This window comes from Dromiciops gliroides, chromosome 3 (genome assembly GCF_019393635.1).
Source record: "Dromiciops gliroides isolate mDroGli1 chromosome 3, mDroGli1.pri, whole genome shotgun sequence".
Classification (NCBI taxonomy): domain Eukaryota; kingdom Metazoa; phylum Chordata; class Mammalia; order Microbiotheria; family Microbiotheriidae; genus Dromiciops; species Dromiciops gliroides.
This window is the reverse complement of record NC_057863.1, coordinates 619804338-619831804: the sequence shown is the minus strand read 5'-3', so window position 1 is coordinate 619831804 and position 27467 is coordinate 619804338. Positions and strand designations below refer to the sequence as shown.

Below are 27467 nucleotides of genomic sequence, written 5' to 3'. Positions count from 1 at the left end.
CACCCATATATCCATCATCTATCTATCATCTATCTATCTACCTATCTCCATCTATTTCCATCCATCCATCTCCAGTCATCTATCATCTTTCTATCTCCATGTAGTGATCTTCTTTCATCTATCTATCTATCTATCCATCATCTATCTATCTCTCTATCTCTCTTTCATTTATCTCCATCTATTTCCACCTATTCATCCATCCATCCATCTATCCCTCCATCTATCCATCATCTATCTATCATCTATTTATCTACCTGTCTCCATCTATTTCCATCCATCCATCTATCTCCAGTCATCTATCATCTTTCTATCTCCATGTAGTAATCTTCTTTCATCCATCCATCCATCCATCCATCCATCCATCCATCCATCCATCCATCCATCCATCCATCCATCCATCCATCTATCTATCTATCTATCTATCTATCTATCTATCTATCTATCTATCTATCTATCTATCTATCATCTATCTATCTCCATTTATTTCCATCCATCCATCCATCCATCTATCTATTCATTCAGAACATAAACAAAATAGATATAAAGTAACCTTGTGGGGCAAGGCTCCAAGAACTGTGGAAATCAGGAAAGGCCATATGCAAAAAAGTTGTATTTCAATTAAGCCTTGAAGGAGACCAGGAATTCCAAGGGGGTAGAGATGAGGAGAGAGAGCATTCCAGGCACAGGCAGTAATGGAGCAAAGGAATAGGGATGGGAGATGGAATATAAGGTACAAGAAGGCTCCTTTGCCTGGTCTGTAGAGTGCAAGGAGGGGTGTAATGCATAATAAGACTGGGAGGCTAGCTAGACTGGAGTTAAATTGTAAAGAGCTCTATATATCTGACAGAAGAGTGGATGGTTTATCCTGTAGGTAATTGGGAATCACTGGCGTTTATTGATTTGGGAAAGAGTGGGGTTGACACGTTCAGAGGTGCTCTTTAGGAAAATCACTTTTACTAGTGTGGGAGCCGATAGAGTGGGGTTGGGGGGAGATTTTCAGCACTAGGACTACTTAAAAGGCTAATGTAATAATAGTCTAGGGACAGATAATGAAGGCCTGGATGAGGGTGGTTGGTGACTGTTTGAGTAATGAGAAGGTGCCTGAGGCAAGAGATTTGGTAAAAGGAACAGTCAAAGACACACCTCCGTCTCTCTTCTTTTAGTGTTCTCTCTGTGTCTTTCAGTCTCTCTGCTTCTGTCTCTGTTTCATCATAATAATAGCTAGTGTTTCTGGTGTACCCACTACGTTTCAGGAACTGTGCTAAGCACTTTAGAAATTTAACCATTTAATCCTCATGACAATCCTGGAAGGTGGGTGCTACTATTAACATATTTTACAGTTGAGGAAACTGAGGTAAACAGATGTTTAGTGACTTGTTCAGAGTCACAGCTAATAAGGGTCTGAAGCTTGATTTGATTTCAAGTTTTTCTTACTCCAAGCCCTACAAGAACTCTACCAACTATGCCATCTAGTTGTCTCTTCCTCTCTCTTTTTTTCCTCTATCTCTATCTCTGTCTCTGACTCTCTGTATCTGTCTGTCTGTCTCCGTCTCTCCTGCCCTCATCTTTCTCTCTTCCCTTACTTGCTACATGAACTAACAAACACTCTCTCCATTTGGGATTAATAACATGGGATCTGACTCCCTCTCTGTAAGGAAGGCAAGACTTCTGAACAAAATACATCACAGACGATAGGTCAGATTCCTTAATGGAAAACTTTTTCCATAACCAAAAGATTGCCAAGCTCCTGGTGATACTCTCAGAATTTCAGCATGGGGATACTCATCCAGAACCACCCCTACCACATACCCAATAAGTAAGTAGTCATCTAACTTGTGCTTTAAGACCTCCAATGGAAGAGAACCCATCACCACTCTAGGCTTCCCATTCCACTTTGGGACAGCCCTAATTGTGAGAAAGTTTTCCCCAATATTAAGCCCAAATAGGTCTTCCTTGTTCCTTTTTCTGCCCTCTGAGGCAAATAGAAAAAAAAAATCTATCTCTCCTCCACATGGGAACCCTACAAACACGTGACAACAGCTATCATATTCCTTGGGGTGGTTTTTTTTTTGTTTTTTTTTTTCAGGCTAAACATACCCAGGTCCTTCAGTTGACCAATCCTCTTAGGTCATGAACTCAAGGCTGTTCACCACCTTGGTTGCCCCGCTCTGGACACTCCCACACTTTATCATTGCCTTTCCTGACTGCAGTTAAACAGACCTGAAAACAAGACTTCAGATGTGGTACAACCAAGGTGGAGAATAGTAGAATCATCATCTCTCTGATCCTGAACACTATGCCTTTCAGATGCAGGCTATTATTTCAATATCTTTCTTTCTTTCTTTCTTTCTTTCTTTCTTTCTTTCTTTCTTTCTTTCTTTCTTTCTTTCTTTCTTTCTTTCTTTCTTTCTTTCTTTCTTCCTTCCTTCCTTCCTTCCTTCCTTCCTTCCTTCCTTCCTTCCTTCCTTCCTTCCTTTCTTTCTTTCTTCTTTTTTTTTGGTGAGGCAATTGGGGTTAAGTGACTTGCCCAGGGTCACACAGCTAGTAAGTGTTAAGTGTCTGAGGCCAGATTTGAACTCAGGTCCTCCTGACTCCAGGGCCGGTGCTCTATCTACTGCACCACCTAGCTGCCCCTCAATATCTTTCTTGATCATCATATTCTACCACTGACTCAATCAACAAGTATTTATTACATGCCCACTATGGGCCAGACACTGGGTTTATATTGAACTAGCAGTCCACTGAGACCCATAGTTCTTTTTCAGACAAATAGCTGTCTAACCATGCCTCCACCATCTTGTATTTGTGAAGTCGATTTCTTGAGCCTAAGTATAAGACTTTATACCTATTAAATTGAATCTACTTAGCCCCAGTCCAATACATTAACCTGTCAATATCATGTGGGATCCTGATTTTGACATTCTATGTGTTATCTCTCCCTCCCAGTTTTGTGTCATCTGCACATCTGATAAGTCCATCTTCCATGTTTTTATCCAAGTCATTAATAAAAATGCTCAACTGCACCAGGCCAAGCACAGATCCTTGGGACATGCTACCAGAGTGGCCTAGATGACGTGTAACCACGAGAGCATTTTGTGACCTGGACATTCAACCATTTCTGAAAGCTAATCAGCTTCTCCTCTAGACCTTATCTTACCATTTTTCCCAGAAGTATAATGTGAAAAGACTATATGAAATGCTTGGCTAAAATCTCTGGTGACCTCTATCATGAGAATTCTCCTGGCTTGCCAGCTTAGTAAACCCTCCCTGTCCAAAAAAAAAAAAAATCAACAACAACAACAAAAGGCAAACAAGGTCAGTTTAATGTGATCTACTCTTAAGAAAGGCATGGGAGCTTTCATAGCAAATACTTTTCTATAAAATTTGCATTGCTCAGAATAATGGGGTTTGCTTCATGCTAATTTTTTCTAGTTTTTTCAAAGGACAGGTACTCCAAAATTAAATAATTTGTAGAAATTAAGATCTGGATGGAAGCTAAGAGATCATCTAGCCCAAAGGTTCTTCACGTGGGGCTTGGGGGCACCATGAATTTTTTTTAAAAGATTTTGATAACTATTTTAAAATAACTGATTTCCTTTCTATTTATGTATATTATTTTATGCTTTTTTCCACCTTTTTTTTTTTTGCAGGACAATGAGGTTTAAGTGACTCGCCCAGGGTCACACAGCTAATAAGTGTTAAGTGTCTGAAGCCAGATTTGAACTCAGGTCCTCCTGAATCTGGGGCCAGTGCTTTATCCACTACATATTTTATGCTTTTAAAAACATCTTTCCGCCCTGGAGTCAGGAGGACCTGAGTTCAAATCCAGCCTCAGACACTTAACACTTACTAGCTGTGTGACCCTGGGCAAGTCACTTAACCCCAATTGTCTCACTAAAGAACAGAACAAAACAAAACAAAAATCTTTCTGAGGAGTCCATCAGTTTCACTAGATTGCCGAAGGAATCTATGTCACGCAAAAATTGTTAAGAAATCCCAACCATGGGGGGCAGCTAGGTGGTGAAGTGGATAAAGCACCAAGGACCTGAGTTCAAATCTGACCTCAGACACTTGACACTTACTAGCTGTGTGACCCTGGGCAAGTCACTTAACCCTCATTGCCCTGCAAAAACAAATCAATCAATCAATTAATTAATTAATTTTTTTTTAAAAATCCCAACCAAGTCCAATCCCCTCATTTAAAAAAATTAATTTTTTTGGCATCTTGTTTTCATATCACAAATTTCCCACTGTATCCATCCTGCCCTCTCCCTTCTTTCCAGAGAGCCATCCCTTAAACTAAAAGGAGGGAGGGGAGGGAGTTCAGCAAATCTAACATACTGAGGTCTCATGCTCTCTGCAGTGTACTAAACCAGGGCTTCTTGAACTTTTTCCAGTTGTGACCCCTTTTCACCCAAGAAATTTTTACTCGAACCCGGGTCTACAGGTATATAAAATAGTTATACAACTCAAACATTTCCTGCTAAATTTTTCATGACCCCCACAGTTTAACAAGTTTTGTTCGATATCCAGAGTTCCCTGCCTTTGCAAAGAAGCAAGGAAGGTGTACCTTCTCTCTTGTCTTCTTTGGGGACAAGTAATCATTTTGAAGCACTGTTTGGATTGTAATAAGGAAATCGGGATGCAGATGAGTCAATTCACTTTCCCAATGAGTTTGTGGCAAAACCGGTAATAGTTCCTAGATCTCCTGAATCCCTGACCTGGGCTGGGTCTGTAAGAGTTTGGGGGGAGGTCTCTTCCAGCCCTGAATCTTATGAACTAGTATACTGGGGCCTTTTCTTTTCTTTCTTTTTTTTTTTTTTTGCTGAGGCAATTGGGGTTAAGTGACTTGCCCAAGGTCACACAGCTAGTAAGTGTTAAGTGTCTGAGGCTGGCTTTGAACTCAGGTCCTCCTGACTCCAGGGCCAGTGCTCTATCCACTGCGCCACCTAGCTGCCCTACCTTTTCTTGCTCTAAAATCCCATGAGTTTGATTTTCTAGGACAAGTGTCCTCCACTTCCCCGGGGCACAGGGCCCATCATCCCCAGGGTCCAGAGATGGGCTTCCTCAGCAGATGATTCTGATCCAGCCATCACCTTCCCAGGGAGGCACAGTTGGCTGGCTGGGAAGGAGGGAGTAGATGTCATGGCAAAGCTGCTGCATCCTGGCCTTAACTTCTTGAAAAATCAGGCCTGCAGCACATTCTCTGCAGAAAGTACAAAAATTATTATTATTTTTTTAAAAAGCAAAGTTAGACTGCAGAGCTGGATTTCAGAGGGCAGGAGAAGGACTGGGCTCAGGAAGCTTCCCCATGTCTGCTCCTGGCTGTCCCTTCTCTTCCCCTTGGGGCCCATCCTGTCCTGTCTTGTCCCCACTCCCAGGAATCCCTCCTGCTCTATGCTCTCTTCTCTTAGCTTAACTGCCTTCCTAAGAAAATTTGCATTTTCCTATTTCTGTACTAGTTTAATGAAAAAGTATTTCTCTCTTTTTTCCCTCCCCTCCCCTTTCTTCCCCTAGTTTTCTCTCGTCCACCCTCCCCTACCCTCCCCTACCCTCCTCCACCCTCCTCCACCCTCCTCTCCCCTCCTCCCCTCCCCTCCCTTCCCCTCCCCTCCTCTCCTCTCCTCTCCTCTCCTCTCCTCTCCTCTCCTCTCCACCCCTTCTTTCCCTTCCCCTTTCCTTCCCTAGTCTTTTCTCCTCTTTTCTTCTTCCTCTTCCTTCCCCTCCCCTCTCCTCCCTTTCCCTTCTCTTCTCTTTTCCCCCTCTCCACACTAATTCTCTGTTCCCTTCTCTTCTTCCTTCTCTCTCTCTTCCTCTTTCTCTTCCTCTCCCCCTCTCTCCCTCCCTCACTCCCTCTCTTCTCCTCTCTCTCTTCCCACTGTCCCCCCTTTTCTTGGTCTATTCTGCTAAAATCATTAGAAACAATTTCAATTTTATTTTGTCTCTCAGAGTGTATGGTCACTGCCAGTTGGTCATTCTATGTGGTTCTGGATGAAGTTTTATTCTCCAGACCTCATTTACAAATTTAAGGAATGAAATGGATGATTTCTAAGGTCTCTCCCAACTGTGTTCTAATCATGTGGGTTCTAGAGTCCTTGCCAGCTCTAACAATCTATGTCATAACATCTTTTCCAGGTCTAACGTTCCATGCCCTAAGATCACTCTTAACTCTGACATTCTATGTTCTAATACCCTAGGTTCTCAGCTCCAACTTTACGTGTTCTAAGGTTCCTTCCCCTCTGACATTGTCCATTCTTTGATTATATAGTAACAGTCTCAGATCTGGAAGGATCCTCAGGGACCACTGGGGATGTGAAAGATGCTGTTTTCTAGGGCATTTCCACCTGGTAAAGCACCAAATGACAGACAGAGGCCATTGTGAAATCACCCACACTCCCTTGACCCAGCTCCTGGGCAGATAATGGGCTCTTGGTCTCCCGGCTTTCAAGACAAGCACGTCCCTCATGGTTGTGTGTTTCAGACTCCGACAGCCTGTCCAGCCCAACACGCCTCAGCCTGTCAGAAGGAGAGGAACAGATGGACCGACTGCAGCAGGTGGAGCTGGTTCGAACCACCCCCATGTCGCACTGGAAAGCAGGGACTGTCCAAACCTGGCTGGAGGTGGTCATGGCAATGCCCATGTATGTCAAGGCCTGTGCAGAGAACGTGAAGAGTGGGAAGGTAATAACTCTCAAATTCCTCCTGCTCAGTGCAGTAGCCATGCAAACCCCACCCCTTCCCAGTGCCTCAGTTTCCCTATATGTAAATAAAATGAGGAAGCTATGTGAAGGGCCCTTCCAGTTCCCTGAGGAGACTTTTTAAATAGTTGCTGCTGCTACTGCTGACATTATACATGGAACAATTTCCCTCCCTTAGAATCTTCCCTTCCTTAGAAGGGCTATGTGGTCTCATTATAAGATGTATGCAGGACAGGGAAACTTGGGTTTCAAGCCTGGTTCTCCCATTCACTCACTGTGTAACTTGGAACAAGGCCTTGTCTTTCTAACCTAGAAAATGGAGATCAATGGCACCTCCCACTCGGCTTTGAACTCAGGTCCTCCTGACTCCAGGACCGGTGCTCTATCCACTGTGCCACCTAGCTGCCCTGTTCCACCTCATTTTACAGATGAGAAAACTGAGGCAAACAGAGGTCAAAGTGACTTGCCCAAGAGTTGCCCAGCTACTAAGTATCTGAGGCCAACTTTGAATTTCTGACTGCAGGCCTGGCTCTCTATCCACTGAGCCACCTAAGCTGCCAATAACAACAATCAACATCCATAAAGTCCTTTAAGCTTTGCAAAGTGCTTTTCATATGTTATCTTATCTGATCCAGTCCTCAAAACCAGCCCAGGGATGTAGGTGCTCTTATTACCCCCATTTTACAGATAAGGAAACATAGTCATAAAAGAGACTTGCCCAGGGTACAGTAGCTACTTAAGTATCTGAGGCTAGATTCTAACTCTGATTCCAAGTCTAGTCCCTACATGATACCATCTACCTTTAAGGCTACTTATTATATAAGCTAGTTACAAACTATTACATTATATTATGTTATGCTGGGTTATGTTACATTGTATCATAATCTAGCATATCACATATTATAGTATATCATATCATATAGGTTATTACTATACTACATTGTGTTAGTTATACTATATTATATATATGGTATGGTATGGTATAGCATAGCATAGCATAGCATAGCATAGCATAGCATAGCATAGCATAGCATAGCATAGCATAGCATAGCATAGTATAGTATATATAAGCTTATAACATCTAGATTATAAGATACTCTCAGGGTTGTGGCAAAAATAAAATTAAATCACAATAGTGACTGGACTTTGCAAAGTGGAAAAGGGTTGGCCAGCTGGGAGGGCTAGAGTTATTGGGGGCCATATGGTCAATGCCCCCTGAAACTGATGCCTCTCTCTAGCCTGGGGGAAGCCCAGAGCAAGGCCCCCACAGAGTCCCACTGGGACCTGAGCTCCTATCTCCTCGTGTACACAGGTCCTGCTGAGTCTAAGTGATGAAGACCTGGAGACTGGTCTTGGCGTGTGCAGCTCCTTGCACCGCCGAAAGCTCCGGCTGGCGATCGAGGACTACAGGGATGCAGAGACTGGCAAATGGTAAGCTTCTCTTACTCTGTCAACCCCAGCAGGCTCACCACTCTCCTCCCCCCTTCTCCACTCTTGGTCCTGAAGTTTCTATCAAAGGTCAAGACTAGTCCATTAGGGAGGAGGCATCACAGAGTGGAAAGACTCCCAGATTCGGGTTCAAAGTACTTGGGTTCTTTTCATACAATGTTAAGACTTCGGTAGAGTGTAAGCTCCATGAGGGACTGTCTTACTTTTGTATTTATATTACCACTACATAGCACAGTGTTTGTGGCATAAAGAGCATTTAATAAAAGCTGTTCATTCATTGATTTCTTCTGGGATTTCCAAAGTCCCTTTCATTTTTTTGCCTTTAAAATTTTTTGTTCTTGCCTATTATGGAAGCCTTACCTCTTAACTAACAAAAACAACTAAGCAAAACCAATCGACACTTGGGACTACATCTGGCAGTGTATGCAACATTCTGTACCCATACTCCCCCACCTCTTTTTTTGTTTGTTTCTTGTTGGGTTTTTGTGGGGCAATGAGGGTTAAGTGACTTGCCCAGGGTCATACAGCTAGTGTCAAGGGTCTGAGGCCGGATTTGAACTCAGGTCCTCCTGAATCCAGGGCCATGCTTAAACCACTTTGCCACCTAGCTGCCCCCTCCCCCACCTCTTCAAGAGGAGGGAGGTACATTCCTCATCTCTTCTATAAGGCTCGAGATGGTTCATGACAAATATGTAGAGTTCATCTTAACTTTAATGTTCTCTTCATTTGCATTATTTTAATCACTGTGTATGTTGTTTTCACAGTTCTACTTACTTCAGTGTATACCAATTCAGACAAGTCTCTCCATGTTTCTCTGGCTTCCTCACACTCATCATTTCCTAGAACATAATAATAACCCATTCTTTTCATTATTTAACACAACTTGTTCAACCCTCCCCAAATCAATGGGCTCTCATTTTGTGTCTGATTTCTTTGTTCATTACCATGAATATTTTGTTATAAATGCTACCTTTCTTTCTGTCTTTGTCCTTCTTGGGATATGAATAGTGCACATACTTAAAAATAGTTTTCCAGAATATTTAGCCCAATTTTAGCTCCACCAAAAAAGGATTGATGTGCCTATTTTCCCATAACCCACCCGAAATTGATGATTTTTTTTTCTTTTGTCATATTTGCCCATTTGTTGGGCATGAGGCAAAACCCTAGAGTTGTTTGAATTTGCATTTCTCTTATTTTTAGTGAATTGGTACAATTTTGCCTATGGCTGCTAATAGCTTGCAATTTCTTCTTTGAAACTCCCTTTAAGTACTTATCCATTCTCTCTTGGGGATTCAAAGCTCTTTAAAAAGAATTCTCCACAGTTAAAATAGAATTCTTCAGAAACTAGTAGGTTCCTTCTCACTGAAGGTTTTCAAACCAAAGTTATATAACCGCTTGTTAGAAAAGGGATTCTTGGACAGGTGCAGGTTAGACTAAATGGGCTTTGATATCTTTTCCAGCTCTGTAACTCTCTAATGCTTTGAGCCTAAGGTCCCCTCGAAATCTCTAAGGTCCTTCTCAATTCACAATCAATCAATCTACAAGCATTCATTGAAGCACCTTTTACTGTTGTTTTTCAGTCATTTCAGTCATGTCCAACTCTTCATGAACCCATTTGGGGATTTCTTGGCAAAGATACTGCAGCAATTTGCCATTTTCTTCTCTAACTCATTTGATAGATAAGGAAACTGAGGCAAACAGGGTTAAGTGACTTGCTCAGGGTCACACAGTTAGTAAATGTCTGAGGTCAGATTTGAACTTGTAAAGATGAGTCTTCCTGACTCCAGCCACAAATCTCTATGCACTGAGCCACCTAGTGAGCCTCGTTAAGACACCTACTATGCACCAAATATAGTGGCTGTATGGACTGTGAGCTGGCCTCCAAGTCAGAAAGGCCAGGGTTCAAGTCTTATTTCTCACACATACTGAATGTGTGACCTCAGCTGAGCAAGTCACTCAAACCTCTCAGTGTCCTAGCAAACTTTTGAGACGCTGAGCTGCAGGGCAGGTGTTGACTTGCACTGGTGGAGGGAATTCTCTGAGAGTTCCTTCTATCACTGAAATCACAGACTCGGTGTCTAGCCCTATGTGCCAGGCACTGTGCTGAGCCGTGAGGAGATCACATTCAATCAGAGTCCTAACAGTCAGAGGCACATGCAGAGAGACAGGAGGAGGATTCTGACACAAGTGGCAATTTGACTGTTGATTCTGTAGCCCTGCTTCTCCATCCTACTCACCTCGGTCTGGCTGAACCTTAGACAGTTGCCCCACCATGTTCCTTTGAGAGTAAGCCTGGCAGAGTGGATAAAAAAAGTGTCAGACCTACAGGGAAGGAGACCAGGATTCAAACCCAACTTAGGATACAACCGATGTGACCTTGGGCCAGTAACTGATCTCTCTGAGCCTCAATTTCCCTATCTGGAACACAAGGATAATATAATGCCGATAGTTTCTACTTCCCCAGGTTGTTACAAAGCTCCAGTGATATAGGAATTGTGAAGCACTTTGCAAACTTTAAATGTTAATACCTGGAAGTAAGGGCAGGGGATCCCCCAGTGTGGAACTCTCTCTACTCCAACATAAATCATAATCCACTGATCACTTAGTAGATAAATTCCAAGGGGGTTCCTGGGGCACATAGAGGTGAAATGGCTTAGTCCATGTCATACAATTAGTAGGCATAATGGCAGAATTTGAACCCAGGTTTTCTTGCCTCTAAGCCCAGCACTCTGGCCACTGTGCCTTGCTGTTTCTCAAATTCTACCATAAAGCATTCCATATGCAATAGGAGGAGATCAGGGAAGCTTCTCTGACCTACTAGAATAAGGTGCCTTTCTTGTAGCTTGGCATGATGGGAAATCCCATAAAGCAGGAATATTCATGCCCAGCCTCATGGTAGGTGCCCCATTCAAACAGATCAAGGGAACCCCCTCAATCACTTCCTAATAAATATGCAATACTTTAAGATATACATACACATATATGTGTGTATATAGTTTACACATACACTGATAACATGTATGCATGCACACACATGCATGTAGGTGTCTATATACATATATATACATGCCAATTATTATTATCCTTATATCACTTCCTACACTCCTAAATTCTGCCTCTCTCCCTTCTTCCCTTTCTCCTTCCTTCCTCTCTGTTTTAATCCTCCCCAGGAGGAAGAGGAGGTAGGTGAGTTTTGGGGGGTATTTACATATTCCCTTCAGCCCTATCAAGGGGAGAGTGAATACAGACTTAGCCCTTGGGGTGGCAGGAAGGAGAGAGGCACTTTATAAACTTGACACATTTTGTTTTGCATAATTATTTCCTTCACTGGTTTCCCCATCATTTTTTGCTCAGTTAATTAATCAAATCTGGTGGTGTATGCTATTATTTGCACAACCAGCTTTTCAGATTTTTTTTTTAAAACAGGCTGGTTTGAAGCCAGAAAGCTATACCAATGAGAACTGAGACTTCAGTAAGAGTTTTATAAAGTAAGCAAGAGAGGAGGAGAGGAGAGGGGAGGGGAGGGGAGGAGGGGAGAGGAGAGGAGACAGTCAAAGACACAGAGAGACAGAGGAGGAGGAGGAAGGAAGGGAGGGAGAGTAACATTAGTAAGACCTAAGCTCCATGGTGAACAGCCAGACCCTTGTACCTTGTTTAGGAAACCTACTTTCTGCCATGATAGATAAGGCTCAATAGCTAGAGACCTTGAATACCCTATCCTTGGTGCTGACCTGCTCCAGCTAGGTTTGTCAAGCACTGCCTCACCTCAGCTCCACTTAGAACCCAGTTCCTTAGATCCCTTGTTCCTGTGTCTTTTTCACACACACACACACACACACACACACACACACACACACACACAAGATGCCCTCCTAGAAAGTACAAGCTCTTCCCCAAAGAAGGTGAAGCCTGTCTGAAGCCCGGCTATCTCTAAGACTGAATGAGCCTATAGCAAAGAGGTAGGATGTCAGCGCTAAGAGGGGTTTCAGAGGTTCAAAACTTAAAGCTGGTAAGGACCTTAGGGAATATTTTGGTCTAATCCCCTGATTTTACAGAGGAGAAAACTGAGGCACAGAGTGGTGAGATGAGTTGCCCAAGGTCAAGTTGTAAATAGCAGAATTTGGAATTAATTTAGGTCCCTTGATGCCAAAGTCAATGTTCTTCCTACCGCACCACACCACACCACACCACACTGCCTCTAACTTATGCTTGATGGAGAATCCTCTCTACAGCAGTCCCAAGTGGGCATCTAGACACTGCTTCATGGAGTTGAAACAAGGGTGGGACCACATGGACTCTGTCCAAGGGCACACTTTCTCCTGGTGATGGTCTGGAAACTACCATTGTTGCTCTTTGTGCCTCCTCATAGTCATCTGCCCTGAACCCTTTTCCTCACCAAGTCCCACAACCAGATGCCATGGCAACTTCCTGAATAAAGGAGAAATACCTTTCTTCCAACACCTCTGGGGACCTGGATAGGTGGGTAGCTGTCTCCAGGAGACAGGCCTCTTTTCCTGTGCCAACCAAATGTGTTCGGTTTATCTACAAACCAATACATCTCCTACCCATGATAAAAAATTGACTCATTTTAGCTTTACTACTTGAAAATGCCTAAGATAGCCATATAGATGGTGTGGTCTAGTGGATAAAGGGCTGGTCTCACAGCCAGGAAGATGCAGGTTTAAGTTCTGATCCAGACACATCCTGCCTATGAGACTCTGAGCAAGTCATTTCACCTCTCAATACCTCAGGCAAATGTCCATGAGGAAGGTACAGAGCAAGTGGCCACCTGTATTGGTAGGTGGAGTTACACCACTGAGAAGTTCCTACACCAGGTCTATTCCAAAGGGGAAAAAATGTGATAATAATAGCATTTATATAACCCTTTAAAATTTGCAAAGAGATAGATGGATGGATGGATGGACGGACGGACGGACGGACGGACGGACAGACAGACAGACAGACAGACAGACAGACAGACAGACAGACAGACAGATAGATAGATAGATAGATAGATAGATAGATAGATAGATAGATAGATAGATAGATACCCATCTGAACTCTACAACAGACCTGGGATTGTTACCCCTATTTTACAGTTAAGGAAACCGAGACTGAGAGAAGTTAAGTGACTTGCCCAGGGTCACATAGCTGGTGTCTGTGGCTGAATTTGGACTAAGGCCTTCCTGACTCCACAGCCTCTATTCACTGTGTCACCTAGTTATCCCCAATGTAAAGAGGATTCTTGATCTATTTGGATTAGACAGCTTCAGAGGTCCTTTCTAATTTGAGGATTCAAATATCAATAGCTAACATTTGTATAGCAGCTAGGTGGCACAGTGAATAGAGTGTAAGACCTGGAGTCAGGAATACTCATCTTCCCCTGAGTGCAAATGTGACCTCAGACACTAACTGTGTGACCCTGGACAAATCACTTGACCTCATCTGTAAATGAGCTAGAGAAGGAAATGACAAACTGCTCCAGGATCTTTGCCAAGAAAATCCCAAATAAGATCATGAAGAGTTAGACATTACTGGGAAAAAAGTACTGAATAACAACAACAAAAATTTGTTTAGCCCTTTGCAATAGCCCCTGACCAAGATCTCCAATGATGGACAACTCACTACTTTCTGAGGAAGTCCATTCCTTTGTCCTTTAGGACAGCTCTAATTGTTAGGAAGTTATTGGGTTTTTTCCCCTGACTTCAAGCCTAAGCTGGCCTCTTTGCCACTATAATCAACTGACAAGCATTTATTAAGTGCCTACAGTGTACCTGCCACAACACTAGGAACTGTAAGTCCAATAAATGAAATTCTAACTGGGAAGATGAGTGTGTGTGTGTGTGTGTCTGTGCATGGGTGTGTGCACAAACACATAGCTACAGATACATATAGACATGTACACTATATATCCACATATAGTCATATGCCCATATATATACACATGCATACACGAACATATCTGAGTATATATGTAGAAATACAGAATAAACATGGAGAATAAGGGCAGAGAAGCTAAATACCCTATTGTTCTCCAAGTTCAGTCTTCTGGGACAAAGCAGAATACATTCATCCAACATTTAGCATCGTGCCTGTACACAGTAGCCACCTAATAAATGCTGCTGGTTACATGACTCCAAATATTTGAAGACAACTTCTGAATTAGGGGTTGGCTGGATCATAGACTGTGTAATGGGGAGCAATATAGAATGATCCTGGAAAGGTAGGTTAGAATAAGGTCCTAAAGAAGGACTTTAAATGTCAGTGGAGTTTATTTTTTTTCCTAGAGGTAATAGGGGATCACTGGAGCTTATTAAGTATCAGACTGATATGGCCAGTCCTGTGCTTACGGAAAATCACTTTGGCAGCTGTACAGAAGACAGATTGGAGACGAGAGAGGCCTGGAGCAGGGAGATCAGATAGAAAGCTGTTATAATAGTCCAGGACAGAATTGATGATGTCCAGGACCAGGGAGGTGGTCTTGTGAGTGGACAGAGGGGACAGAGGGAGAGGTATTGTGGCACTTGAATGGAAAACACTTATCAACTGATTGCCTAGAGGGAATGAGGGGGAGGGGGAAAGGGAGGGATTGTAAAGGGGGGGAAGAGAGAGAGAAGGGAGAGGAGGGGAGGGGAGGGGAGAGAAAAGAGAGAGAGAGATGGAAGAGAGAGACAAGAGAGAAAAGACATCATGACTATTTACATTAATTGTAAACAGAATTCCAAGCCAGCTGGGGGTACAGGCATTGGGCTTGGAGTCAGGCAAACCTGAGGTCAAATCCAGTTTCAGAAACAGCCTAGCTGTGTGACCTTGGGCAAGTCACTTAACCTCTGCTTGCCTTAATCCACTGGAGAAGGAAAAATGGTGAACCACTCCAGTATCTTTGTCAAGAAAACCCCCTGGACCTCCCATGGGGTCACAAAGAGTCAGACACAACTGAACAACAACCAAGATTCCAGACTCTGAATGATAAGAATACTAGAATCTGAACTATCCATATCACAGGAGTGTTATGAGAAGAGGGCTCTATAAAGTACAGACAGCCATAGAAAGGAGAGTTAGCAGTATGATCTGTTAGGCTAGAAGTCAGGAGATCCAGGTTCAAATCCTGCCTCTGACACTTACTAGCTTAATGACCTTGTGCCTGTAACATCTTCCTCTAAAACCTATAAAGCAGGGCAGCTAGATGGCGCAGTGGATAGAGCACTGGCCCTGGAGTCAGGAGTACCTGAGTTCAAATCTGGCCTCAGACACTTAACATTTACTAGCTGTGTGACCCTGGGCAAGTCACTTAACCCCAATTGCCTCACTTAAAAAAAATCAGAATAAAACCTATAAAGCCTTGGATCATAGATCCATCTAGTCTGGCCCTCATATTTTCAGAAAGGGAAACTGAGGCCCAAGGAAGTTAAGTGGCTGGTCTAAGATCATACAGATTATACATATGAGAAGTGGAAACTAAACCCAGGCCCTTAGACTCCAGAGATAGAGCTCTTTCCATATAGTTATATACATAACTATAACCCATTACTGGCCTTGGACCAAGAGAAATCCACTGAGCAGGGTTGGTTGATCTGGAGACAAGTGGAGACTCAGAAACAAGAGGTCGCTGTTCTGAGCTGAGATCACTGCTGTGTCTAATCCATCAGCCCCCATCTAAACTGTGCCTGGAGCATCTACCCCGTTCTCCTCTTCCTAGTTAAAAGAGTTTCCACATGATTATGTCTGGTTTCCCCAGCACTAACAGTTGAAGGCAGTGTAGTACAGGGGGAAGAAGACCAGATTTGGGACCAAATGACCTGGGTTCAAATCTAGGCTCTTCTATTCTTGGTGTGTTTGTCCTCCTCTATAAAGCAAATAGGATAGGAATAAGCCATATTTAAGGTCCCTTCTCCCATAGATGTCTAAGCATGCTTGTCCATCAAAGGAAAGGCGAGGACTCTCCAGGAGCCTGAGAATCTTGCTTTATTTTACCCTTCCTTTCCGGGGTTCCCACAATGTTCTCCCCTGGACTGTGTGTCTCTCTACCTCTCTTGTGCTGGCCTTGAAGCCAGATGGACCCCCCAACATCTACTTCCTCTTATCAAGCCGGTTGAAAGCCATTCCTGTTGTCATCCTGCCACCGTGTGGCCAAGAGTCATATGACAGCCGTGGGTCACATCCAGGTTAAGGGCATCCCCAGGGAGGGTGGCGCTGGAGGTGACTTTCAGGTCCAACCCCTTCATTTTACCGGGGAGGAAACTGAGGCCCACACAGAGTAAGTGGAAGAACCAGAACCCAAACCAGGGCTTCTGATGACAAATTCGGGATTTTGTTTGGTTTTTATTCAATCCTATTGCACTCTGTTCATCCACTTGTCCCTTCCTTCTTCAGCTATTTGTTGGAGACCTGTTGTGTAGAGGGACCTTGAAGGATACCAGGGGGAATAGAGCATGGCCCTTGTCCTCTGGGAGCGCCTGGTCTAGTTGGGAGGAAAGTCTATCATCGATGCAGTGACAATGGCAATGACTGGCAAAAATGGGTCACCATCGACCCCACCACTTCACCTGAGGGACTATTTCTCCTTTATATCCACCTCGAAGCCAATCCACTCCACATGTGTTGTCTCCCCCTGTCAGAATGTGGGTTCCGTGGGGGCAGGGTCTGTCTTGTGTCCCCAGTATTTAGTGGAGTACTTGGAACAAAGGAAATGCTTAATAGGCAGCTAATTGATGGATCAAGTGCTGCACCTGGAGTCCAGGAGATCTGAGTTCAAATGCAGCCTCAAACACCTACTAGCAAAGTAACCCTGGGAAAATCACTTAAACTTCCATCTGCTTCAATTTACTCATCTGTAAAATGGAGAGAATAATAATACCTACCTTCCAGGATTGTTGTGAAGATCAAATGAGATCATATTTATAAAGTGCTTTGTAAACCTTAAAACACTGTATAAATACTATTATTAATTTTTAAAATGTCATTCATTCCTAACAATAACTCCCATTTCTACAAGGCTGAAAGGTTTGCAAAACACCCTGCTCACAGTAAACCTTCATGATAGTTGGTGCAAGAACCATTATCCCATTTTCCAGATGAGGAAAACTGAGGGTCAGAGAAGTGATGTGATTAGCTTACCCAGTCACCCAGCTCACTTAGTCACCCAGATAACAGGTATTGGAACCAGGATTCAAAACCAGGTCACCTGACTCTCAGCTCTGCTCTCCTTTTATGCAACAGACTATGTCTACATAGATATAGCAAACTTCTTTGTAAATCGTAGGCACTTGCTGGGCATTGAAGGAAGGGAGAAATGAAGGAAGTAATATGGGGTTGGGACATATGGAGGAATTAAGGGACTATTAAAGTTTAAACTGGCCAACTAGCTATCAAGACAGACACATCCAAGAAGTAAGGGGAGATTAAATTCTATAGCAGGAAAGTCAGTTAGGAGTGGCTACTACCTGACCTAGGAGACAGAGATAATTTCAGAGGTCTAAACTATCATTCCAAAAGAAAATTCTCCCTGACTCTCAGGAATCCCAACCCCCAAAGGAAATTTTCCATTGTCAGATGGTCACCCCATCTGACGTCTATAAAAGCTTTTGCCTTTCGACTGTTGGAGGTGTCTCAGAGAATCTTGTCTCTAAGCCATTTTCTCCCCTTGAGGTGAAATCTTTGACTTCCCTCTTGGTCACTTTCTCCAGTGCCCAAATAAAGGACCATTTTATTCTAATTGGATTGTGTGCCAAAGTTATAATTCTTTAAAGAGGAATACCTAAGGACCTCCTCACCACCTATTTATCCTGTGACAGAAGGAAGGAAGAAAAACAAGGAGGGAGGGATGGATACATTACAATTCAAGGTCCAGAGGAGTGGAGGTGTCATAGGCTTTCCAAAAATGAGAACTCACTGGAAGCTTAGCAGGAGCTAGGATGCACAATATGACCAGAATTCACTGCAGCAAGTAAACTTCATAAAGAAGGAAACAGAAAAGAATCTGAAGGGAACAGTGAGCAAATAAATGATCATTATTATTTTGTTCAAGTTCATATTCTATTATTTTAGATGGACAATGTTCTACATGGTGCCATAGTGCATATAGTGCTGGGCTTAGAATCAGGAAGATTCATCTTCTTGAGTTTAAATATGGCTTCAGACACTAGCTGACTGACCCCAGGTAAGTCACTTCACCTTATTTGCCTCAGTTTCTTCATCTGTCAAATAAGCTGGAGAAGGAAATGGCAAACCACTCCAGTATCTCTGCCAAGAAAATGGGGTCATGAAGAGTCAAAGATAACTGAAAAATAGCCGAACAACAATTTCAAAGCCCATTTCTTTATCTGAATTTGTTGAAAATGCACATGATGTATGATCATCTGCCAAGCCTCATCACGAGGAGTTTGGCAGTCTCCCTCACACCACCTCCTCCTTCCCACTCACACAGTCACTTCCTAGGTTCAATAGCCTCTTAATTGATCTCCTTGCCTGAGGCTCTCTTCTTTCGGATCCTCTGGGCTGCCAAGGGGATTTTCCTTGAGCACCAGGCTGATTATGTCATCCCCTCATTCACAAAAGCTTCCCAGACTCCCAGTTGCCTCTAGATTAAAATACAGGCTCCCCTGTTTGGCATTTAAAGTCCTTTATTTTAGCTCTAAACTGCCCTTTCAGGACTTACACCCTCTCCAGAGCTCTACAGTCAAAATGTCCATGAATTTACTCCTTCCCGATTTATCTTGACTTCCTATAATCTCTTGTTTCCTTTAAGTACCATCTCCTACAGGAAGCCTTCCCTCATTTTCTGGAAGATAGTGCCTTCCTCGCCCTGAAATTACTTTATTTTACTTCATATATTTTTTTCATATACTTATATTCAAGGGTTTCTTGGTAAAAATGTCAAATGTTTATTGCTGATTAGTCATTTTCAAGCCCTCTCGACTCTCTGTGACCGCTTTCTGGGGGGGTTTCTTGGCAAAGGATACTGGAATGATTTGCTATTTTCTTCTCTGGCTCATTTTACAGATGAGGAAACTGAGGCAAATAAGGTTAAGTTGGGTAAGTCACTTAACCTCTCTGAGACAGTTTCCATCTCTGCAAATGAGGGACTTGGTCTGGGTGACATGTGAAGTCTCTTCCATTTCTAAATCTATGTGAGTAAAGAGAAAGGAACAAACTCATGAGATTTTTGTAGGGGGCAAATTTAATATGGGAAGAGTTAATTGGGTGGCTCATCATAATATTGGGGTTCAGAAAATAATGAGGGACCTCTAGGTCTAAAGTTTCCTCCCCTCCAAATTGCCTTTTTTAGTTATTTCTCCCAAGCCAATAAGAAAGGAGATTAACAGCCTCTTTTCCACAAACAAATCAGGTTTTATTAATAGGAATAAAATACACAGCAAAGGTGAAATTAATTAAACCAATGACAAGGGAATAGGGAAAGAGGAAAATGGATAACCTCCCTGGCTCTAGCAAAGACTGACACAATCTCCAAACTTGCTTCCAGCTCAGCTAATTCAAAGAGCCAGACTCATTTTGATTAACTCACCACCTGGGGTCAGTAGTTTCAATAGAAAACAACTGTGCTGCCTCTCAGCATTCTGCTCCCAGAAGCTCACCAACAGGAAAGACAAGCTCCCCTGCTCCCCTCAGCAAGCATTCCCTTTTCTACTTTTACTCTCCCTCCCCCAGAAGGGAGGTCCTTCAAGCTAGATGTGGAAAGTGGTTCCCCTGCTGACATCAGCAGCATATGTCACTCAGGGCAGGCCAGGTGTGGCCCATATCCAATCATCCCTATCTGGTTTCCCAAACAGTACTAGATCATTCAGGTGGGACCTCTGGGTGTCTGCCAAATTCCGTTATTTTATCACATTCTGTAGAGTATAATGCAAGAAACTTGGCAACTGAACAGTTCTGGAGTGGGGGATGAGGAGTGGAAAAGAAAAAAAGTCAAGGGTTATACTGAGGTTGCAAACTTGGGAAACTGGACAGAGGTAATCCCCTAGACAGTTAGGGAAAGGTCTGAAGAGCAATAAATTTGGAGAGAAAGAGAATGGAGAAGGTTTGTTTTGGACATGTTGGGGATTGAGATGTCTATAGGTCATCTGGTTTGAAATGTCCACCAGGCAGTTGCTGATCCAGGTCTGGGGCTGAGGAAAGAACCCGGGGCTATATAGAGGCAATTGAATCCATGGAGACTGAAGAAATCACTTAGAGAGAAGGTCCACATGGAGAAAAGGAAGCACCCTTCAAGGGGATGTCCAGGGTTAGTGGGCACAGAGTACATGATGACCCAGCAAAGGAAGCTGAGAAAGGGTCATCAGAGAGGCAGGCAGAAAGCTCTGCAAATTCAACCATCTGCTTATGATTTGAAAAATAGTACAATGTGGTGGGAAGAACATTGGATTTGGAGTTGGGAGACTCTGATCTGAATCCTGGTTCTTTGTCTTCTTGATTGTGTGACTTTTCAACTGCTCTGGGCCTCATTTTCCTCATCCATAAAATAGGATATGCATTAATGATATCCAAGGTCCCTTATAACATTTTTTTTTTTTGGTGAGGCAATTGGGGTTAAGTGACTTGCCCAGGGTCACACAGCTAGCAAGTGTCAAGTGTCTGAAGCTGGATTTGAACTCAGGTCCTCCTGAATCCAGGGCCGGTGCTCTATCCACTGTGCCACCTGGCCGCCCTCCCTTATAACTTTTAATCTATGTTCCTGTGAATGCATATTTGGGGGAAACCGAGTAGATATGGATGCTTAGGGAGTATAAAGGTAGGTAGGCATGAAAATATGTAAGTGTGTACATCCATGCTCTGGAACATGTCAGGACTGCTGGGCAACTGTAGCCAACTGTGCTGGAGATGCCCCTGGAGATGTTAGAGATAGATGTCTTTTTTCACCTCTCCCTATCTCCCCTTCTCTGTGATGCCTTATTCTCTATTTATATCTCTTTCCCTCTATGTGTATCTCCTTTTTAAAAAATATCTGTCTCTAATTCTCTGCCTCTGTCACTTTCTCTGCTCTCCCCTTTCTCAGTGCCACTCTCTATTTACTTTGTTCTCTTTCCTCAGCTGTCTCCTTCTCCCTCTTATTGTCTGTTTAATAGTGTTGATTTTCATTCCCAGCCATATCTCCCTGTCCCCCATGATCTTATTGTCTTTCTCTCCTGTCTCCTCTCTCTCATCAGACAATGATAGTAGTGACAGGCAGAGTATGTCTTCTGCTTTTTTTCTACATCTCCCATCTCCTCTGTCTGTTCTACCTTCCTGTCCTTAATCTTTTCTTTGTCCCTGACCTTGTTTCTTCTCACTGTTCTGCTTCTCTGTCTCTGTCTCTTCATGTGTCTCTGTTCTGCCTCCATCCCTGTCTTTGGGTGCTTCTTTCTGACCCTACCTCTTGGTATCTCCTTGATCAGCTTGTCAAAAGCCTCGGACTTGGACCACCACTGGGTGGCTAAGGCATGGCTCAATGACATCGGTCTGCCCCAGTACTCCCAGGCCTTCCACAACCACCTCATCGATGGGAGGATGCTCAATTCTCTGATGAAGAGAGACCTGGAAAAACATCTGAATGTGTCCAAGAAATTCCACCAGGTCAGCATCCTGCTAGGTATCCAACTCCTCTACCAAGTGAACTTCAGCAAGGAGGTAAGGACAAGGAGACAGGTAAGATTACCCTCTAACCTGGGCTCTTGTCTGGGTCGAAAAAGTGCTGGTCCTGAATCTATGCTGCCTCTCTAAGGGCCTAATCAACTTCTCAACCCCCCTGAGGCTTTTCATGGAAGGAAGCTGGCCTCAGCAAAGTTGGCCCAATAGAGAGAGAACTGGGTCTGGATTTATAAGACCCAAGGCGAAATCTTGGTTCTGCCTCAGACACTCCAGTTCCCCTCCCTAAAACCTCTGTTTCTTCATCTATAAAATGAGGAGGTTGGACCAGATGGCTTCTAAGGTCCCCTGAAGTTCTAGAAATAAAATCCAGTAATCTGGACTCACAAAAGCAGGAACCAAGCAGTGGTAGATAATGGTGGTGGTGGTGATGGTGGCAGTGATGGTGGTGATGATGGCAATGATGACTGCGACAGTGATGGTGGTGATGATGGTGGTGGTAGTGATGGTGACAGTGATGGTAATGGTGATGATGACTGCGACAGTGATGGTGGTGGTAGTGATGGTGATGATGACTGTGACAGTGATGGTGGTGGTAGTGATGGTGATGATGATGATGATGGTGATGGTGATGATGGTGGTGGTGATGAGAATAGTATTCCCAGGTTGCATCAGCTCAACATATCAGGCCTAGGGATGCTGGGAATATATGGGGTGGAATAATAATAAAAAAAAAGAACAAGAAAGGTTTCTGTTTAGGTTGATGTTTGTTTAACCTCATGCAAATGCTATACAACATAGCAGTGGTCCTTTGGGAGTCAACTGTTGGTATAAATTTTGTAAGAGAATCTGCCCAAGTTGTTCTAGAGCTTTCCTCAATCTAAGGGAATAGGGTAAGACTCCTTCTGCCAGTGGTCTCGAGCTTTCCCCAGGTCTGGTCACCAAACATGACATTGAGAGGTGCTGGCTACCGTGCCCCTCTCCTCCAAAAAAGGGTCAAAGTTTCAGGGCTGCCCCTGGGGACCTTTGCCATCAGGGTTAGAACAACCAGCACTTAGTGGAGAGATAAATGGCCTGAGGCCTTGGGTTCTAATCACGTGCTGTGCTATTGATGGATCTAGCTATGTGTTCACTTAGCTCCTCATCTGTAAAATGGAGTGGCCCCTCCCAATGCTAAAGCCTATGCTTTATGAAGTATTCTTCCCATTTCACAAAGAGGAAAACTGAGGAATTGAAGGGAGCTGGAAGGACAATGATTGTAGTGGCAAGACCAGAATATGCCTCTTGCTTTCCTTGCTAAGATTTTATTTACCTCTTAAATCAAGTCCTTCTGCTGTTCTCAGCTCATTAGGTTTTTACTCTTAAAGGTTCTCCAGGAGCGACGGGCTCGTTGTGAGACACAGAACATTGACCCCGTGGTCTGGACAAACCAGCGAGTGCTCAAGTGGGTACGGGACATTGATCTGAAGGTAGGGAGCTTCTGGCCACCTGATTAAGATGCAAGTCTGGGTTAATGGGTATGCAAATGCGGGTGTACATCAATACCTTCCTAGGCTGGAGCCATTAGTTGGTACTCTGACATGATCCATCAAGCAATAAGCATTTATTAAGTACCTACTGCATGCCAGGCACTTTGTTAAGTGATGGGGATACAAAGAAAAAGCAACAGCACCTGCCCTCAAGGAGCTTATTATATTCTGATGGAGAAGACAGTAGCCTTAGAGGCAAAGTACTAGCAAAGATTCTAGGAGATGGAGGTAAGGATGAAAATTCCTCCATGTGTGGGGAACAGACAATGCAAAGGCATGGTGGTGGGAGATGGGGTGTCTCTGTAAGGAACAGCAAATAGGAAGAGATGGCTACACCAGAAAGTGCATGAGGAGGGGGTACTACCCTAGGAATAAGAAAGATTATGTTGTCTTCTAAGACAAAGGCACACTTGTAGTACTTGGTCTAATTTTTCTAGGGGTTGGTATGGTATTTGGTGTCAGGAGACCTGGGTTCAAGTCCTGGCTTACATATATACTTAGCTGAATGATTATGGATAAGTCTTTAACTTCTCAACTTCATCTATAAAATGAAGGCTTCACTTTATATAGAGACTGTGGAATGTTCTATAATCAAAAGGAATAGGGTAAGACCCCTTCTGCCACATGGGCCAGAGCTGTCCCCAGGTCTGGCCACTGGCCATGACATCTAGAGGTTCAGGCTGCTCTGTCCCCCTACTCTAGAAAACAGTCATCATGGCAGGACCTATACATTATGTAAACTTCAGCTGTAAAGTTCTTGTACTCCTTATCTCATAGGGCTATTATTAAGAAAGTGCTATAGAAAGATGAGATGCCATTATTGGAAGCAGTGGGGATAGATGGGACTGAAACACTCAAACTCTCTTGCCTGGTCCACTTGAGCCTAAAGGATCACTTTTGCCAATGGCTGACAAGGATTAGAAATGGACTCTCCCATAGACATGCTCAATGGACTTCCACCAATGGCTCACAAAATGGTATGGAGCGGAAAGAGCTTAATTCAAATCTACCTCTGATCCCAATTCTCTGTGTAATCTTGAGTAAGCCTTTCTTTTTTTTTTTTTTTTTTTTAGTGAGGCAATTGGGGTTAAGTGACTTGCCCAGGGTCACACAGCTAGTAAGTGTTAAGTGTCTGAGGCCGGATTTGAACTCAGGTCCTCCTGAATCCAGGGCCAGTGCTCTATCCACTGCACCACCTAGCCGCCCCGAGTAAGCCATTTTAATTCCCTAGACCTCAGTTTCTTCAGTTGTAAAATAAGAGGGTTGGACTAAATGACCTCGGAGGTCACTCTACCTTAGTTAGTAATCCTAGAGCTCTCTGGTGTTAGAGGTGACATGACTTACAGAAGACAGAGCTCTTCCTCTGTATGAAGATAACTAGTCCTCAAAGGAAATGGAACCCTTGACCTTCATTAACACTCTGTGTTAACCCACTGAACCAAGCAACCGCCAGACTAATGCTCTGTCCCTATGTCTCCTAGGAGTATGCTGACAACCTGACCAACAGCGGTGTCCACGGAGCAGTGCTGGTCTTAGAGCCCACATTCACGGCGGAAGCCATGGCAACGGCCCTGGGCATCCCCAGTGGGAGGCACATCCTTCGGAGGCACCTGGCTGAGGAGATGAGCACCATCATCAACCCCGCCAGGTGAGTGTGGCACCTCTGCCTCTTTCTGGGGCCTTCTCGGGGGGAGAAGGGGACAAGACAAGATGCTCCAACTTAGGAGCTAAGAAAGAATACCTGGGATGCTCATGTTGGTAGTATGGAGCCTCCCTTGCCTGTATCTGTGGAGAAAGAGAGAGGGGGAAGCTAGGTAGCACAGTGGATAGAGCAACGGCCCTGGATTCAGGAGGACCTGAGTTCAAATCCAACTTTAGACACTTGACACTGGCTAGCTATGTGACCCTGAGCAAGTCACTTAACCCTCATTGCCCCGCAAAAACAAACAGAGAGAGAGAGAGAGAGAGGAAGGAATGAAGGAAGGATGGAGGGGGAGGGAGGAGGGAAGGGGGGAGGGAGGAGGGAAGGGGGGAGGGAGGGCCATATGATTTTGAAGCAAAGATGAGGCTGGGTCTTCTTACTCTCAGCCCAGTGCTCTTTCCACAACACTACTTTTCTTGGTAACAGTGGAACATTCTTGGGAACTGTGGAACATTCCTTTTCTCCCCTGACCCTCCAGGGTACATCCCATTTGGGTGAACATTGTTCATAGCAACACATCAGGTACCACTTGGCCAAAGGCGAGGAGAACAAACGTCAGCTGTGTGTCAGGGAAACAGACCCTCATGTGTCACTAATGAATTACAAACATAATCTCTGCAGGTAACAAACCCTCTGGCTAAATGAAATACCTGGAGAGACTGTGAGCCTCAGGCATGTGTGGTGAGACTACTGGTGAAGTCTTGAGAGTTTATATTAACCCAAATCTTTGGACTCTGCCCTGCCCATCCTTGTGGGGGTCGAAGCAATTAATCCCTTCTATTTCTGCACTCGAGGCTGCATTTGGCTCTGTCAGACCTTTAAACCAACCAACTCTTTTCTTTCAGTGTTTCTCTAAGGACACAGTCCTTAGGTTGCCAGAGATAATGAAAAATAACACACAGAGAGCTGCCATTTTGACACGCTCTCTTCTCATCTCTGACTTTCGATAGTCGATGTTTCTACATTCTTGCCCTTGCAAGCCCTGTTTTGGTACCAATGTACCTCCCATCTCTCCCTACTAGTACATTCAGCTGAGCTGCCTAACACCCATAGAGGACACCACCCTGAGGCTGAACACTTTGTGATACCATAACTATGCTGAACATTGTGTAATGATTGACAGACTCCCACCCTGCCCTTCCCAGTGATCCTGAACCATTTGCTGTCATCATACAATCCTGTTCTCCATCTCCATCCATGTTCCCCCTTATTCTCATTCCCTTCAATGTCTACCTACCCACCCCCTTCCATGTCACACACTAAAGCTACCTATCCATTCTTTGGAATGCCTGATTCATAGGAAACAAACATGCTTTCTTCTTAAATCTTTTCCTTTCCCATTCTTCTTTCTATTTTTTGACTCTCACTGACACTTGGCTCCTTCCTAATGTCACATCTTCCCTGGTCACCATTTCCAAGACTGGATGCATCTTCACTCATCCCTTCCCTAAATCCACCTTGCTCCTCATTCCCACTTCCATGGTTTTCCTCTATCCCTATCATTCAGTAACTTCTCCTCCTTTGAAGTTCATTCAATCCGTATCTGCCATCTAATCAAAATCCTGGTAGCTGTCATCTACCAAATTCCAGAAGAATCTCTGTCTTTCCTCACTGAGTTCAGTCTTTCTCTCCTCCTCAACTTCTGCCCTCATTTTGGGGGATTTCAACATCCATATTGACAGACAGATCAAAGACTCACCTCCCAGTTCTTCAATTTGCTCATTTCCCATGATCAACTCCATGACAACTCAGCTACACACAGACATGGTCAAGGAAATGGAGCTTTTGTGGGTGAGGGCAAGATCAAGGTATTTTGATCAAGCAAGATCCCATGATCTTGCCCTCACCCACAAACATCCCACTGTTTATAAACTCTGAGTTTCTTTTATCTGATCACCATTTGTGGTCATTCCACCTCTCCCTTTACTTTGCAACCACAAGCCCCATTCTTCAGCCACTGATGAATGTGAACATGCAATCTCATCCACATGAACCCCAATCCCTTGACTCCTCAGCTCTCTCTCAGATACAATGTTCTGCCTTCCTTATCTTGACCTCTTGTAAACCATTCCGACTCTACCCTGTCTGACTGGTTGGGAATTAGGACATTTTAGGTACTCTCTAAACCTGATTTGTGTATGGGTGAGGTAGTGATAGCCCCTCCCCTCTAGTTTCTTATCAGTATCATAATCCCTCTGAACCTACATGAAAAGTGTCCAGTAGGCTGTGGATGAATATCCCCTTACCCTCCCTCTTTTATTCTGCTCCACCCCCACCCCTTCTTGCCCCAGTCCAATTCTGCCAGACTATTTCTGAAATAAAGGGTCTGAGAGGCAATAATAGCCCACTCTCCATCCTTAGGAGCTAGAAGCCTTAAGAGTGTACTGGTCCACATTCGATGATGCATCCTCAGATCAACGGGCAATGGTAAAGGATATTTTTCCTAAATAGGTTGCTCATCAATATGTATGGAGCAATGTGGTATAATAGAATTCTTGCCTTAGAGCT

The 27467-nt window shown here is 43.8% G+C and overlaps 1 protein-coding gene across 4 annotated transcripts in view; it reads left to right on the top strand.

The window, feature by feature from the left end:
• Nucleotides 1-27467, top strand: part of KAZN (kazrin, periplakin interacting protein) — a 1448845-nt gene that overhangs the window by 1407998 nt on the left and 13380 nt on the right. For all 4 annotated transcript variants that reach the window (XM_043992483.1, XM_043992482.1, XM_043992485.1 and 1 more), the window contains 5 exons: nt 6482-6681; nt 8011-8129; nt 21539-21770; nt 23096-23197; nt 24739-24905. In XM_043992483.1, the coding sequence (XP_043848418.1) occupies nt 6482-6681; nt 8011-8129; nt 21539-21770; nt 23096-23197; nt 24739-24905 (820 nt within the window). The remainder of the gene's footprint in view (nt 1-6481; nt 6682-8010; nt 8130-21538; nt 21771-23095; nt 23198-24738; nt 24906-27467) is intronic.